Here is a 16,285-nt window from a genome sequence, read left to right as displayed (position 1 = left end):
ACACATGAGCCACCTATCAAATGTGAATTATTTAGGGACCCTGCTCAGCCGATCTCCTGATGGACTGATATCTGCTCAAGCAATCAGAGAGCTGTAGTTACATTATCTACCTTCAAAGCATGGAACATTTTGCTAGGGATAAAATATAAGTCACACAACTAGAAAAACAAGTACTGCTTATTTACAGTTCTCATCTACTAGAACCAGCTTGCCTATCAATCTGACTTGGAATCTGGAATTCCACGGGGACTGAGAGAGACGCTGCCGTTGAGGCTGGTGGAGTATTTAGAAAATATAAGGGTCTGGTTAACAAATCACCATTCCTTTTTAACCCTGTCTATGCTGTTTATTAAAACGTCTCTCTCACACAGGAAAAGAAAAATGTTTTCTAAATAGATTATTTAGAAATGGATGATCCCTTTTGTCACTGTAGCTGCTGAAGAGACACAGACTAACAGAGGCCAAAGGAAGAAGACAAATAGATGGAGAGACTTCTGTAAAGAGATAAGGTTTGATTATTAGAAAGTTGTGCCCTTTGTTGATGACTTTTCCTTTTTACATCTCTCTCAGAAGACAGGATGAGGGAGGAAGATTCACCTAAGCTGATGTAAGGAAAAGTTGGCATGGAAAGGAAAGAAAGGCCAGTTTAGCTGAGATGCACCTACCAGGTTTGTGCTTAGATACACTCACCCAGGGAGACAAACGTGAAGGTATTTCTGTCAAACCCTACCAGTCTATATTCACCATAAAGAACTTGCTTGCTAAAAGCAGCAGTCCTGTCACCAGGGTCATGAGGATTTGAAAAGGCTCTGAAAGGCTGAGAGAGTTGGGGTTCTTCAGCCTGGAAAAGAGAAGGCTCAGGGGTGACCTAATTGTGCCCTCACAGTGCCTGAAGGGAGCCTGCAGGAAAGATGGAGAAGGACTTCTCACAAGGACAAGCACAAGGACAAAGGAGAATGGCTTTGAGCTGAAGGAGGGAAGGTTTAGATTAGATATTAGGAATAATTCTTCCCTGTGAGAGTGGGGAGGCCCTGGCACAGGTTGCCCAGAGAAGCTGTGGCTGCCCCATCCCTGGAAGTGTCCAAGGCCAGGTTGGACGGGGCTTGGAGCAACCTGGGCTGGTGGAAGGTGTCCCTGCCCATGGCAGGGGGTGGAATGAGATGAGTTTTGGGGTCCCTTCCAACCCAAACCGTTCTGGGATTCTATGAATCTATGACTCTATGATTTAAATGTCCTCAGACTAATAAATCTGGCAGACAGACAATGCAGAATCTAAATAAAACAGAGGAAATTTAACCAGCACAAGCTGTTGGGCAAATCTGTGCTCGAGGCACAGACATGCTGCAGCTACACGTCATGTCCCTGAAGTGACACAAAGTCTGAGGAGTTACTGCCAGTTGTTTGGGGTAAGTTCAGTTTTGGAATGCCAAGAACTGCTCAGTACTTCTATTCTTGAAGCCCTGAGTGGGTCCCCAGCCGTTGTGGAACACTTTGGAAACATTCAACCAAGTGTCTTTGTCCTCGAAGGCTTCCAATGTAAGACCATAAATAACAGCTAGATAGGAAAACAGAAGTGAAGAAACAGAGGAAATTCTGAATGACTAAACCATTACTCATTGAGAACTCTTATTCAAAGACCCAGCACTGAAATTAAAGTGAGGATTTTTGAAAAGTTTTACAAATTTTTAATTATTTATTTCACAGAAAGGTTCTTGTCTCAAATCTGACCATTTGGCCTATCCTGCTTCCACAGTTTCTCACAGCATCAGTCCTGTGACCATTGGAATAGCTGCTTACATACAGTTTTAATGATAAGAAAGCTTTTCATTTCCTGTGTGAAAGATGCACAGCTTCCCACTTGCCTGTCTGTTCACATCTGCCTGAAAACAAAGCTAATTTTAATTTGCAGAAAATGCATAAAAAGCCTATTTTTGCAAAATCCCTCTGGGAATAGAAGAAATCCCAGCTCTCAGAGTCTAACAACTCCTGTAACTGCCAAAAGTAGGGGAAATATAAAAGGCACTAATTTAAGGACAAAGAAATATTAATGTGAAAAGTCAGCAGTTATGTAATTCCAGAAACACATCAGAAGTTTCCTTTTTGTCTGATTTATAAATATTTGGACCATTTCACTACAAACTTCTGGGAAAAGAGTTTTAATCCATTTTACAACTTTTAATTAGTCTGCCTTGATGTTTCTGACAACGGTGACTGGTAGACCAACCGAAAGTGTTCACTTTAAGAGTTTATTCACCATCACTGCTCAGAAAGTTCCCTTCTTCACAGAGGAGCGGGCAATAAACCTACTTTAATGTCCTCTAGTAAACTGCCATTTTCCAAGATTATCTGGGCTGTGATCCAAGAGTATCTTTCATTAGCTCAAATAACTAAATAATTATGACCAGGTTTGGCAGCTCTGAAACCCAACAACAACAGTGTGCAGCGCTGGTGCCTCTCTGTGTTCTTACTGTTGGGACAGTAGTTTGGTCCCACTCAGACTAATAAGCCTTTGTTCTTATGCAACAATTATTCCTCACTGACCCTGACAAGTCTGGAGCCTCTTTTATGTCCCAAAACTGACACACTTGTATCTCATCTGCTAGTCACCTCCTTCCCTCGCCTGTTCTCTCTGCTGTACTTGGGTTTGTGTTATTTGCTGGCTATTAAGCATTCCTCCATGTGATTTATTAATTAATCCTACTTTTTTTTTTTTTCTGTTGGCAGTCTCAGGTTTATGGGAAATATTACATGCTACGACTTTCTGGGCAGATTCCTCAGCAGAGAGATTCTGGCATAGTTTCACTCAGCCGAATGGCAATGTGTTAATTTAAGGTATGATCTTACATGTAGATCCTCCATGCATTAATATATCCTAAGGATTTTATGAATAATTAATTAGTGAGTTGAACTGTTTTTCCCTAGAGGTGCTTGGGGCTTTTACATCTTTTCTTTTTGTACTCTTTTTAGGGTTCAAGTCATTAAATGTATTTTAAATAGTAAATTATACAATAGCTGCAATTTCATCATGAAAACACTGCACTGTGTGTCAAAATGGATATTCAGCAGTTTCACTGATAGGTATATCAGTGGATGTTCAAGGTACATCAGGATCTCAGGTTAATAGAAATGGAAATTTTGTGTGTGGTCAGTAGCAGTTAATGTGATTTGGGTGGAGCTTTATAGCATAATGATGCCACATCAAAATGAAGGTAGGCATAAAGAGCTTAAAAACACTCCTGAGGACATCACAGACAATACATTTCTGTGGGCACGATACTGAGTTCATTGGATAAAAATAGTTCTGGCAGAAGATAAGTTGCATATGAAAAGACTGGGTTTGGCTACAAAGATTACTTAAAATTGGTATTGAGAAAATCATGTGGCTAAACGCAATGTAAAGAAACTGCTGAAGCAGGAACACGGGGCTCTCATGTCACATGTTACCATTATTTAAACCTTATCTCTGTCGTTTTGTGGTCAGAGTGTATAATTTGCCATTTGGGTTTTGTGTACTCTGCTGTAATCATTAAATTCTGCAGGAAATTCCAAACTATTACTGGACTATTTTTTAGTATGTTCAACATATTGCAAACTATGGATTTTTAAATAAAAACAAAGTCACTGCAGAACATATGCATCTTTTTGCTTTGCCCCATCATCCTCTTCTGGACTGGGGGAGAAGAGGAATGCTTTCTATTAAACTTCATTAAATGTGTTATTTTATGAAGTATGGGCTTAGCCAACTGCTTTTACTGCCCCGTTGCTTTCATCACTGGAGAGTAAAACCAGCAAATGACACCAGGTCTAGACCCTTCCTCCATTTCTTCTGCTTCGGTGCATCTTCACATTTATTTATTTCCCACTGACTGAAACACTCTCAATTTTTTCAACATATCACTTTAGAAAATCTCCTGCTCTGGAGTCCAAATGTCTTGTCCAACATAGTACAGCTTTTGTGATCTTTAGTATAAAATTAAAATAATGCAAAGGTTGCAAAGTCAGGAATCCAAAGGTGAATAAAAAGCAGAAGAAAGATGGCCATTTATATCCCAGTCTACCTATTTATACTCTAAGCCACATAATACTGTGGTTAATTATATAAGCACACAACATTTTTTTTTTTCAAAAGGACCCCTACTACAGCTACTATAAATCAGTGCAACTCCCTTGGTTTTTAAATTGATTTAGACCAGCTGGATTCTAAGAGCTTATCTATATGTCAATGTCTTCCTTTGCATCTCACCTTTCTTTTAGAAAATAGGGTTGTTCACATAGGCAATGCCTTCATATTTATTTCTGTGGGCACCAGGAGCATTGCTGACAATTTGTTTGGTTTAGATAGTCCTCTTCTTGGTATCACAATACTCCGTGGGGCATTTTGCCCAAAAATCACTAATTACACTTCACAAGACTCTTTTAACCTAATCTAACATGTGGAATGTGAGTCGTGGGGGCCAGGCTTGCACACAGGGAGTAGCACTTTACTCAGGAAATGGGCTTAGTGATTCAAGATGAGTAAAGGTGGCAGAGGAGGCCTGTGAGCGAGCTGGATTTGCTCTGTGTCACAGGGCTCACCCCAGCACGGTGACAGAGCTCAGCAGGCCCTGCTCAGACATCAGACACACCGACACTGTTATCCTTGGGCAGCAGCCACACCACTCACATCTTTAAACAATCCCTGGTTCACGTTACAGAACACAAAGGGGGTCATCTCACAGGGAAACAATTCCCTGTGCCTGGCACACTCGGGCACAAGGCACAGCCAGCAGGTACAAAAACACAGAGAACTTACTATGCTGGGCATGGATTGGTGTTGCATAGTTTTGTTTCAGTCAAGGGCTTCATCCTTGGGCCGCAAAGGGAGGTGTTGACTCGTACACGATGATCTTCCAAGCAAATTGCTTTTGCTGTAATGTGTCCTGGGGAAGCATTCGAAAAAAATTACACTACAATAAACATTTATTCAAAATGTAAGAGAAAAAGTAGTAGGCAACAATTTTAATTAAACAAGCCCAAGCTCATCCTTAGTACAATTCCACTGACTTCAACTAACTAAAATAGGTTTTTATCCAGCAACATGTTTTTAACATTGATTTCCTTCTTTGTACTATTGCAGTCAGATGAAAATTTGAGTTATAAGCAGCATATTTGCAGAATCTTCCCTCAGCAAAAGTTAGTGATTCTTCAGATCTTAATTCTCTGCAGACACTAGCAGGGCTTGTTTAGAGCCCTCCTCATGCACTTACAAACTGCAAATAGACATTCTGCACACTTTTTACAGTATATGTTTACAGACTCCATAATTCTGCAGGTTCCTGTACCTACACTCAATCTAGCGTCAGCATCAGGACAGGTTACAGAGAAGACTGCAAATCCTTAAGAGATGAAGTGATTTTCTAGATTTATCTTTTAACTGAGATCTATCATTCACCTCATGGTTCATTTGGCACAGTGAGTCAAATTTGGAAGCACAGTTGTTTCCATCATTTTTATATTCATGCTGCAACCTTTTAAAGGGAAGGAAGAAAATACAGCTGTCATATTTTAGGGCTGCAGTGCTCCTGGTGGCTCTTTCTTCCATGAACTGTTTCCTGAGATGCTGTGAAGTCTGACAATACTCTGGCAAGATATTCCTGAGGTTCACCTGGATGGACTATTTTGCCAATACAGGAGCACAACGTGGCATTTCCTTCATTACCCAGTCCTGTTCTCTGGTATTAAAGACTTCCCACATGCCAGTTTTCTGCTTTCATTACACTCCAGAATTACTTTCACTGACAGAACATCCAGGATTCAGAAAAAACAAATAGATGGTCTGTGCAAAGCAAGAGGAACATGGCAATAGGAACTCCTTAGCTTATATGGAATTTCAGACTTTGACCTGGTAGCATTAAAATATTGGTAATTGAACAGTGAGAAGATTTGGTGCAACTTTCAGTGAAGGTCTTGATAATATCTTATCTTTTGTTGCTCTCCACAGATAGATTTTCCTCATTTTACCTAATTTACCTCGATTCAGGATCTTTCAATGTTCCCCAGTGCAACTTCAAAGCACATATTTAATTCCCACATTACTTCAACATCAAAATTATCATATGGATATGGATTGACCTAAACAAAAAAGACTGAGTCATAGTGACATGAATTGAGCCTGGCATGGATTTTTTTTTTCTTTACTATAAAGGAAGTACAAAGGTACTTCATCTGTGTTCTAAACTGTCAGGTAAAAAAATAAGGACCAGGTGTTCGCTGTAACCCCCTGTATGTATCAATACACATTTGCAAAATTAAAGGCAGCTGAAGAGTTTGAGATGCTTTAAAAAAAATTAAACAGAAGAAGCTTGGCAATTGGAAAGTTACCTACCACCACCACAGGTAGCTGAGCACTCAGACTGCACTGTCACCCAGGAGTAGCTGTGTTTTCTGACAGATGTCTTGTTTTCAATGTTGGTTTTGGAAAACGTATATTCCCAAGCAATCCCAGGATTCTTGCCTTGTAACAGGATCTACAGAGGGGTATTTGGGGGTTGTTTAAAAAAAAAAAAAAGGGAGGGAGAAAAAATGGCATTCTGTCAGTCTGAAGGAAGATGAGCTAAACATGATACAAACACAGTATACATATACACACCATGCTTGTGAAAGGATTTTTAGGCTGGCCATCAAAGCAATAAACACCAAAGTGTTGCTTGGACTTACAGCTGCCTGTAACAAAGGAGTGCAGAAACACACGGTGGTCCTGTAAATCAGGGGGCACCTGACTGGGTTGGTGAAGCAGCAGTGCCTTCAGTACACATGGAATATCACCCAAAGGCTCTTGGCACTGCACTATTTGTGCTGCCCCCCGTGCTCTGCTCCTGGTCCTGACCCAGCTGGTCCCTGCACTCACTGGGAACCCACTGGCAGGGGCTGGAGTTTATCCACAGGGGATGGATTTCGGTTTTGGGGGTGGGAGACATTTCCTCTCTTTCACTAAGCAAAGTCCAGGCTGATCCTTCCACAATGCCTTGTAGGAAGGAAGAAGTTTTGCCCATTAAGGAGGACTCAAAACACTTCACTACAAGAAGCAAAGCAGTAGTAAAGCTGTGTGGGGTTGGGAGCAGAGGTGGTTGGAGATGGCTTCCTCAGTTCTTGAGGCTGAGGGTATAAAACAGAAGTTTCTTTCTTGTAAAAAAACTCCCTTCTATGCAGAAAAATTTTTTATGCAGATAAATTTTGCTTGGAAGACCCTCAGCTGGTATTTTTCTCATGATGATTGAAGCTGATAAAGCTTCAGTCCAGGAGAGAACCTGTCCTTGAGTGTCTACGGAGAAAGGATTGGAAAAATCTTTTACTTCATGACTTCAGCATAATGTGTTAGGAAATTTACAGAAAGTGTGATTACTGACTATAATAACAATCTTTGTCATTCAATTCAAGAGCCCAGCTCTCAAGGGTGTACTATTTTAGTCGTGAATTATATTGCAGTTTTCATGCAGGCAACTTTCTAAAATTCACTGTATTCATTTCAAGGCTGAATTATAATCAATGCAAGATGGACGAACATCTGACACACACCTAAATTTGGGGAGAAATTTCTAGTTAATGACATTTATTTTAGAAACGTTTTGGCAGCAAAGTGCATTTATATTCATACTTAATAGAAACACTGCAAGAGTTTACAGTTACAGAGCTCTATGGATCTTGTCATACTAACATAAAGAGCAGGTGCAATTAACCTCAGTTCCTAAATATGCTTTTTGATAAGCATTAGCATTTCAAGTATAATTCAAGTCTATGTTAATGATTGCCATTCAAAACATTAATAAAGTTAAGTTCACATGATGTCTGACCCGAGCACTTAAGAAATCCATATAAATAGAACTGATCTCTGTATAGACTGATTTCATAAAAAAGCAACAAACTCACATTTATGTTGTTTGAGACACAGGAATATAATAACATTTTGAAACCTAGCCATGGGTTTTAAAGTATTCTGAAAATGTACCCATTGGAAACCAGAAATTGCCCATGACAGTGAAAATTCAGACCAAATTTACGTGACCTCCAGCTCAATAATGTTGAACACATGAAGGACCTGGACTGCATACTGTTTACTTTTCTAGAAGAAAGAAAAATGGACGCTGTATTTTCCATTTTTAGTAGCCAAAGACTTGATTTCAGTTCAGAGAACCTCAATAATGATCCAGACTGAGAATACAGCAATTAAGGCTGGAAAAGGCAAAATACTTCCAGAAGAATTGAAGAGTACGTGTCTCCTCAGGACAGGATTCAGATTAGAAGCTCCTTCAAGCCCAAGTAAATGGAACTATTAGATGTGAATATTTTCATCTCACCCATCCAAGCTTAATTCATGAGCACCTTAGAATACCTGTGAGATTATGGAAGAAATAGATCAGAGAGTAGTTGCTGACCTCTTTATTTTTACTGAAAATTCTTGGTAGAAATGGTACGATGGGATCTGCTTTAGGGGTAAGTCACAGACACGGGTGTATCTCACAACTATTTTACAAGAACAGGATTAAAATTGAACACTCTGAAATTAGGAGAAGTTAGAATTGAGACTGCTGCGAAACTTCTCACTGCCCTGCAGGGATGCACCCCAAATCTCTGGATCTCCTGCTGGCTTCTCAGAAACCCTCTACCACGTTCAGTACTCCCAGCACATGGTGCTCACTAATGAGAACATCACAGAGCTCCTATATCTGACTTTAGGCTCATTCCTCAATGTGTGGTTCTGTGTCCTTTTTGCTGTACTCTGTTCAAACCATTCCCAAGTGTAACTTTCTTCAGGACCTTTCTTTTTCCCTTGAATATTCATCACTATCTGATGTAAATGTTTTATAAGATTTAACAGCCCCTTAAGATGAGGGAAAACATCTCTTCTACCTAAAATTTTTATTTTTAGAAAGCTATCAGACTGCTGATAGCAAAAAGTCCAGCTCTGTTAAAACAGCTGTTCCACTTTGAATCTTGAACCCCAAGTCCATGGGCACTAGAGTTTCCAGGTAAAACAGGGTACAATAACCTGTTCACTCTACTTTCTTCTCTCAAGGACAAATTGAGACAAATATCTAAAGTGTAAAGTTTCAGAACATGTGCTTCAGGAAAAAAAATGGGGGTTGTTAACTGTAGTAAGAATTGAGCCCTGGAAAACTATTCTTCAATTAAAACAATTCCTTCTTCTTACAGACCAGACCTCAAAATGTTTCAATTTGCTTTTACTCATCCGAAGGTCCTACGAGTCCAAGGTATTAGCACAGATCTCGGCATCTCAGGCAGCCAGAAACACTTTCTCCCATTTCAGTAGGTGCTCTGTGTTCCTTCAAGCCCAGAGACTGAAATTCTGTCTGGCCTTTTAATACACAGTGTCAAAAGAGGAGAAGGTTTTGTCCACACCACAAAACCTCATGTAAGGGTTAGTCCTCATCTCATTTCATTCTGACAACCATCATAAAACCGTGCTGTGTCAGTGGCCAAAACCCCAGTAAAGTTTAAAACCTTTCTAATAAAAATATCTTGAAGCATTAGACTGAACATTTGTCTTCTGAAAGCGCTCATTATTTTGTGACAGTAGAGGCAAGGAACAGAACAAATGCATCCAGAACACAGAATTCAGAACAGGAGAAAGGGAGGATGAGAAGGTAAAAGCAGCAAGAGGTTTTACTCCTGTTAAAACTGTTTTCTCCTGATGCTTCGCCCGAGTGTAGGGAATGAAGAGGAAATGATCTTGGACAAGTCAGAACAAGACACCTCAGTATCTATCACTTCAGAGAACAACCACACAGCGGTGTAAGGAACTCACAGCCTCCAGCTGGGTGCGTGCCTGGGGGGTAAACCCTGGCAAGTTGGGCCATATGTATTTTAAGACCTTGGGCTACACCCCCTCCTTGCACATTGGGAAATAGCCACAATTATAACAGGCAGGTGAAGGGAACTTCCTCTCCATTTCCTGGCTGGCAGCCAAAGCTGGAGCCCCTTCCCACCCAGCAGACCGCAAGAGGGAATGTTTACTGAGCGAGAGCTGCACCCCAGTCAGGTGTCTGTCCTCCTGTATCATCCCAGCTACGAAGAAAAAAGGTAAAATCAAACTATGGAATAGCACTGGAAACAAAATATTGCAGGGCACAAAACCATATGCTTTAAAGTCCCTGGCACTCAGCTGAAAAATAGTATATTATGTATAATGTTCAACCAGGTTTTCATCAGGAATGCAATACTATTGCAAAGTTGCAATTTTGCCAAAGTAACGAGCATATAAAAAGTTTTCTATCGTATTTTCAAACATTCATTATAAAGCCCTTTCTTAACAACCCAATAACTGAAGTCTGCATATTCAGCCAAGTTATCAGACCTACAAATTTGGAAAGACCTCCAGTGCTAGTCTACTTAACTGGACACATTCCAGCATCTTTTCAGCCAACTGGCATTTGCTCCCAAATTTACAGCTGGCAAACAACCTCCTTAAACATTTCCAGTTCCTCAATAGAACTGTTTAATGTCTACCTTTAACACACCAACCACCTGACTTCAGACACAACACTCAGCAGCTCTGACCGCAGGGCGCAGAGTTATAAAATTTACAGCTTCTTGAGTTGGAAAACCACAGGCTCTACGGCTGGAATCTGCCGGATCTATCCCCAAGAAAAAGAACTGTGGCTTTTGCTTAGGGCACAAAATGGTAAAACAATGGATAAATTGAACTCTCCTGAGTAAAGAACCTTTTCCTTTTGCTGCTAATTTTGATGTGAGAGCTAAACCAATAAATTCTCCAAACTAGCTGTGCATCTGCTCCTTTGTTTGAGATTTTATTTTTTTCCCATGGCCATCCTAAGTTTCCAGTATAATACCTCTATTTTGCAGGCAGATTTTTAAAGAGTCTACCAATGTTGCTTTGTTAGGATTGACTCAGTGCTTTTCAGGGTTTTTTACTGTAAGATGTGTATGTGAAGCTACTTGCAGCACGCTGAATTAAGACAGATTAATTTACACAAGCTAAATTCCTCTTTCTTCCACAATATTTTGTCCAATGTACAGGAAAGCATACTAGTGCCTGGCTTGTAACAAGCCTAAAAAAGACTCATTAGGTCTGTGGAGGACTAACAGACATTTACAAATCACTTATAGAGTGAAGATGAGTATAGAGAAGAGCCAGGTAAACTACTATTTTCAGCTGCACACATTCTGCATGTGCCCAATTTACAAAATGGGCATGAGCCCCAACTTTGAAACCCAGCATCCATGGAGCTTTTATCCATGTCTTCAAATTGCAGCTACACTTCCTGGGTCAGTCCCATGCTTTGCAAGCCTTTGAAAATTTCTTTAGGGGGATGTAGCAAGTTAATCTGTCTGCATGAGGGCAGATGGAGAAGTTTGTGTGGAAGGCAAGTGCCTGGTGTGCTCTGCTTGAGACCTGCAGCTTTCATCCCCCGTGGATGTACACACTGTTCAATAAATATTGTAACATCCAACATCCTAAGCCAGATTCCGATTTCTCTGATCAGTCAAGATTAATTCCATTGACTTCTCTGAATTTACTCTGGTTTCAGTAGGATAAATCTAAGCATGCAGCATATGGTGCTGGTGGAAAACTGCTTAAAACAAGTTTTAAAACAAGACCATTGTCTTGAATGGGCAGTTATTGGATGGGATCCTTGACAGTGGCTAACACCAGAGCTTCAAAGGAAAGTGAGAGAACACCTGTTTGGAAAAGCAGTAAAGGAAGAATTACCCACTGAGTACTTAAGCCAAACCTTAAAACAAAAGGGGTTTTATCTCTTCAATATTTCTAAAGTAACTTTAAACACAATCCTAACTAAAAGCTTATGACAAACTACTGTTTTTCAAGAAAGTCCACTAAGGTCATTAAAAGGAAAAAAAAGAAAAAAAAAGAAGTATCCTTGAAAGGTCCTACATGATCTCATTTCTACTTCAGCTGTTTCAAATTTATCTTCGTTGTTATAGTGTCTCCATTTTTTCACTGTTCACATGCTAAATGTACAACCTTCAGGGACACTGTCCAGCTAATCTCTCCTCACTACAGGAGAACCCTTTTATCCATTGTATTGCATCAACATCTGTATCTTATAAGCACATCTTAGTTCTCTTTAGCCTACTTTCTCTTTAGGGGAAATCAGTACAAATTTATCATCTAGTAGCTAATAATAAATGTAATCCTTTATAACTGCAACTTGGCTTTCTCCCAGTGGCAGCTACATCATCAGTAAAGCCATTCCACCTGGCCTCCTTTCTCCTGTTTTACTCTATTGATAAAGAGGAAGTGATATCCTGGATTTAATTAGACATATTCCTGCCTTGAAGCTCCATTCACCTTCTCTTCCCATGGATGTCTGCCTCTTTACAAAGCATCCTTTCCATCTGTTACTCATTGATGTCAAAATAAACTCTTCTTTTTTTTCACAAAGATCTCACAATTTCTTGATTCAGCAAGACTGAGGTCAACTTCAGTGAGGATACTGATCCTGTCTCATCCTGGAAAACTTTACAGTGCTTTCTCAAATCATATTTGACTTCTCAAATCAGTCAATTCTTCATCTGTTTATTGACAGCATGGAAAACCAAACTATAAAACCCCTGTGTTTCTAAGTCAGTTCATCAGTCCCTGGCCATGCAGCGTTTTTCACGCCCACATAATAGTTCAGTTTCTTTTGCTCTTTCAGAATCTCTCCCAGGATTTGAGTGGAGGGTGAATATTTCACCAAATGGATCTCACAAGTGAGTTCTGAGTTCTGTAGTGACAGAGCCCTGTCAGGGCAATGTCCCTTGGCCTCTGCCAGCCTCTTCTCCAAAGGATTTTGGTGCCCACTGGCAGCTCTTGTTCGCAAAGCTGCATAAATGAGTGATAAATATACTGATTGTTTCTCCCCAACTTAACTATTTTTCAGTTAAGAGAAAAACACTGGCAAGGTCTTTAAATTGGAAGTGCTGACCTTGGATTACCTAAACCCAAACGACAGATAAATGAGTTGAATATATTCAACTAAAATAAAAAAAAATTCCAGCTTATTTCTATTTAAGATGAGATAAATATTCTACAGAAACTGTATTTTAAAAGGCTGGTATCAATTTCTCATCCTAGATTAGCATCTAACTATTATATTTCTACCCCTCTGACCAGTGATTGTTATTTTATGTAATCTAAATTGGGCTATTTCAGGAACTGCCTTCTGAATCCATGAATATTTTTCATTTCAGCTGTTACTGGTTTATAAATACCCACAATCACCAAAACACTACTAATATTAACTTCAGAGGGGCACTGATAAACCAGTTCTGAAGGACACCATTTTACTGGTTTACCCCTTGCTTCCACATGTGAAATGAATTCCTGAACAATCCAGAAAGGATCCTGATGAATCCTAAAATCTCATCATGCATTTACCCCTCCTGTAGTTGTGCTCAGGAAATAGCAGTCATACATATTTAATTCCACATTCACCTCACAATGTTTTTCTCCTCCTCTTCTGAAAAATATTTAGCCACTATAATTTGTACTTCTTCTCCCACAACCTAGTTAAATTACAGATTCACTGTCCTTTGTCTTTTCTGGTATGACCCATTTCCATAATTACATACACTTAATATACATAAATATATATAAATATATGTATGTGCTGGGGAGGGGGTTTTGTGAAATTCTAGGGTAAGTAAGAAAAGCACTTTTTATGTCTTTTTCTTGTCTCTTACCCATTTTTGAATAGTGTTGAGGACTTCAAAGTCTGATTAAATGATACGTGCTCAGCTGAACTACTGAAAAGCCTGACAGAAAAGTAGATGCTCAGGAACATACTGTACAAGAAAACAGAAATACAAACCATTTCACAGAACTGCAAGGCTGAACTTGTGGTATGCAAGACAATAGGGAACTTAAAGATTTTTTTCTTTCTTGTTTGCATCTCCTCCTTCTCTCTTAACACACGCTTCAGATGTCTCTTTCAAGAAAATATTTTGGAGAACGACTGCATTTCAAAGGAAGTGATTGCCTTCAGCACAGACTTGCCAGACCTGCCTGGTCCCATCCTCTGCTGGGAATGCTGCTCCAAGGACGTGCATAACCTGAGCTTTCTGGATACACACAGATTGGTTTGCATGCAGAAATGAAGCAGAAAACCTGAGCCATTTGAGTCACCACACGGATGTGGAACGAAATTATAACCACAGAATGAAGTGGGCACAAGCTGTGCTAATCTGTCTTTCAGTCATAGTGGAATGGCAATAAATACAGCTACAAAACCTTATAATTTCTGCCCACCCGAATAATAAAAGTTCCTGTATTTATACATGCAATTTATTTACTCAATACCTGCAGTGTGCATTTTTACAAGGGCTCACACTGAAGTATTCTGGGGGAAAAAGAAAATATCAACAAACCTAATCTAGAAAAGAAGTATTAAATATCATTTGAATACAACCTAATTACAAAATGAAGAAAAAGAATCTAAAGATTACAGGAAGAAGTTGAGGTCCAAACCCTGGAAAACTTTATCTTATCAAAACCTTAATTGAATAAAAAAATTGCTGGCATGACTTCTCCCGTATGCTTCTTTGAAAATTACAGATGAGATAAAAATGAAAACAAAGCTACACTGTATTATGCTTAAACACTCCTTTTTTCAGCCTTCTATCAGTTTCTGGTATTTATAGTGGAAGTAGGATTTGTTTCATTATTACTGCTCCAAGCAGATCTTCAGCAATACGTGTGTTTTCTCATCAAAGTATATTTTCTTCAGTTTTCATTGGCATTTTTGAGTCTTAGAGTTACTGGTGAATCATAATTAATGCAGATCTCTGAATACAAAATTTGGCATTTTATTTCACAATTCAGCTTGTTGAACGTTGCTTTAATTATTAAAAGGGAAAAAATCCTTAACTGCAGTTCATAGATATCCATAATTGGGGAATACATAACAGTAACATTTTCAGTCAGAATCCCTAGCTACCAATGCCAGTGGTGTAGGTATTTCAATAAAAATACAAGGGAAGCTTAAATAAGCTCTGAAAGGAGAAACAGCCTCCCGTTAAATGTTACATCTTAATAAAACAGTTTAGCATAATTTGATAGGATGAAAATAGAAGTGTTATTTGGCATTAAAATTTTTTTCTTTAATCTTTATTCTGCAAAGTATGTGCAGAATATGCAGCCAAGTCGTCTTGCAGGAGATTTATTATTCATACTTTAACTCCATAATAACACAGCTCAAATCTACTTATTTGTGTTATGACAAATAAGATTCCTGAGAGCTCAGCTTAACGTTTCACAGTATTTGTAAGTGTGGTTGTTTCTCTGGTGTAAGGCTGTTTTAGAGCTGATTTGCAGTCAGGGGAGCATGTCTGTAACTTTCAGACTAAACTCTTCCTTGGACTAAAGGAAGATCCCTGCTAACACACATACCCAAAATGAATTTCTTCAATGGAGAAAAATGTTTCAAAAAGGCATTGAGAGTTATGATGGCAATTTGTGAAAATACACACCCTTTACCCATGTCAAACTGTCCATTCTAAAACATGTGTTCACCCTGAAGTGCTTTAACATGTGTTCGTGGTCCATGGCCCTCAGTGGCTCTTAAAGCCACGTTTAAGTACATTACTCAGTCAGTATGAATAACAGTAAAGCTCTTCAGCATTCCAAATAAACACTTTACTGGATACTTGTGAAAGTTTATGCAATCCTTGAAGAATACGTTTCATGTCACAGTCTGTGCTTGTTCTCTCTCTTGGTTCAGCAGAACCAAGCTGGGTAAGGAGGTGGGATGGAGAGATCTGGGCTCCCTGCTGAGGCTGCAGGGAGTGGATTTCAGTGACAGGGATAGGGGATGGGGGGAAGGACTGCAGATGCTGCCTCAGACAGGGGGTACAGCACTTGCTCCCCTGCTCTCCAGGTGCACTACACCAGCCTGAGTATTGCTGGAAGGGGTGGGAAGGAACTGAATCCCTTCTGGAGAGGACTCCTTCCTTCTCACAGGGAAGGAAGGATTCATAAAACAGACATAACAGCTGAGTTACAAAGCCAAAGACCTGTCAGAGCTTTCCAACAAAGCAGGCAAACTAACAGAGCTAACAGGGAGCAAAGACTTCAATGATTCAGCCAGAAATGGACCCTCAGATGTTCCGCTGCATTTTAAAAGAAAATCCAGTTAAGTAAACCAATGCAGGAAGAGATTATCCTTAGAACAGCAGCAGTAGTGGCCAATTTCGAAATTGTAAAACTGGAACAAACAATGTAAGTACCAAATTTCCTTTCTACTAACTATAGTTTCAACACAGGACA

The 16,285-nt window shown here is 39.5% G+C and overlaps 1 protein-coding gene across 2 annotated transcripts in view; it reads right to left on the bottom strand.

Annotated features, from left to right (window-relative positions):
- The window catches only part of ADAMTS18 (ADAM metallopeptidase with thrombospondin type 1 motif 18), a 79,242-nt gene that overhangs the window by 10,594 nt on the left and 52,363 nt on the right, over positions 1–16,285 (bottom strand). For both annotated transcript variants that reach the window (XM_064671263.1, XM_064671265.1), the window contains exons 17-18: positions 6,365–6,506; positions 4,793–4,919 (exon numbers count right to left, since the gene is read on the bottom strand). In XM_064671263.1, the coding sequence (XP_064527333.1) occupies positions 4,793–4,919; positions 6,365–6,506 (269 nt within the window). The remainder of the gene's footprint in view (positions 1–4,792; positions 4,920–6,364; positions 6,507–16,285) is intronic.

This window comes from Pseudopipra pipra, chromosome 14, assembly GCF_036250125.1.
Source record: "Pseudopipra pipra isolate bDixPip1 chromosome 14, bDixPip1.hap1, whole genome shotgun sequence".
Classification (NCBI taxonomy): domain Eukaryota; kingdom Metazoa; phylum Chordata; class Aves; order Passeriformes; family Pipridae; genus Pseudopipra; species Pseudopipra pipra.
The sequence above is the reverse complement of the archived record's forward strand: the minus strand, read 5'-3'. Positions and strand labels throughout refer to the sequence as shown.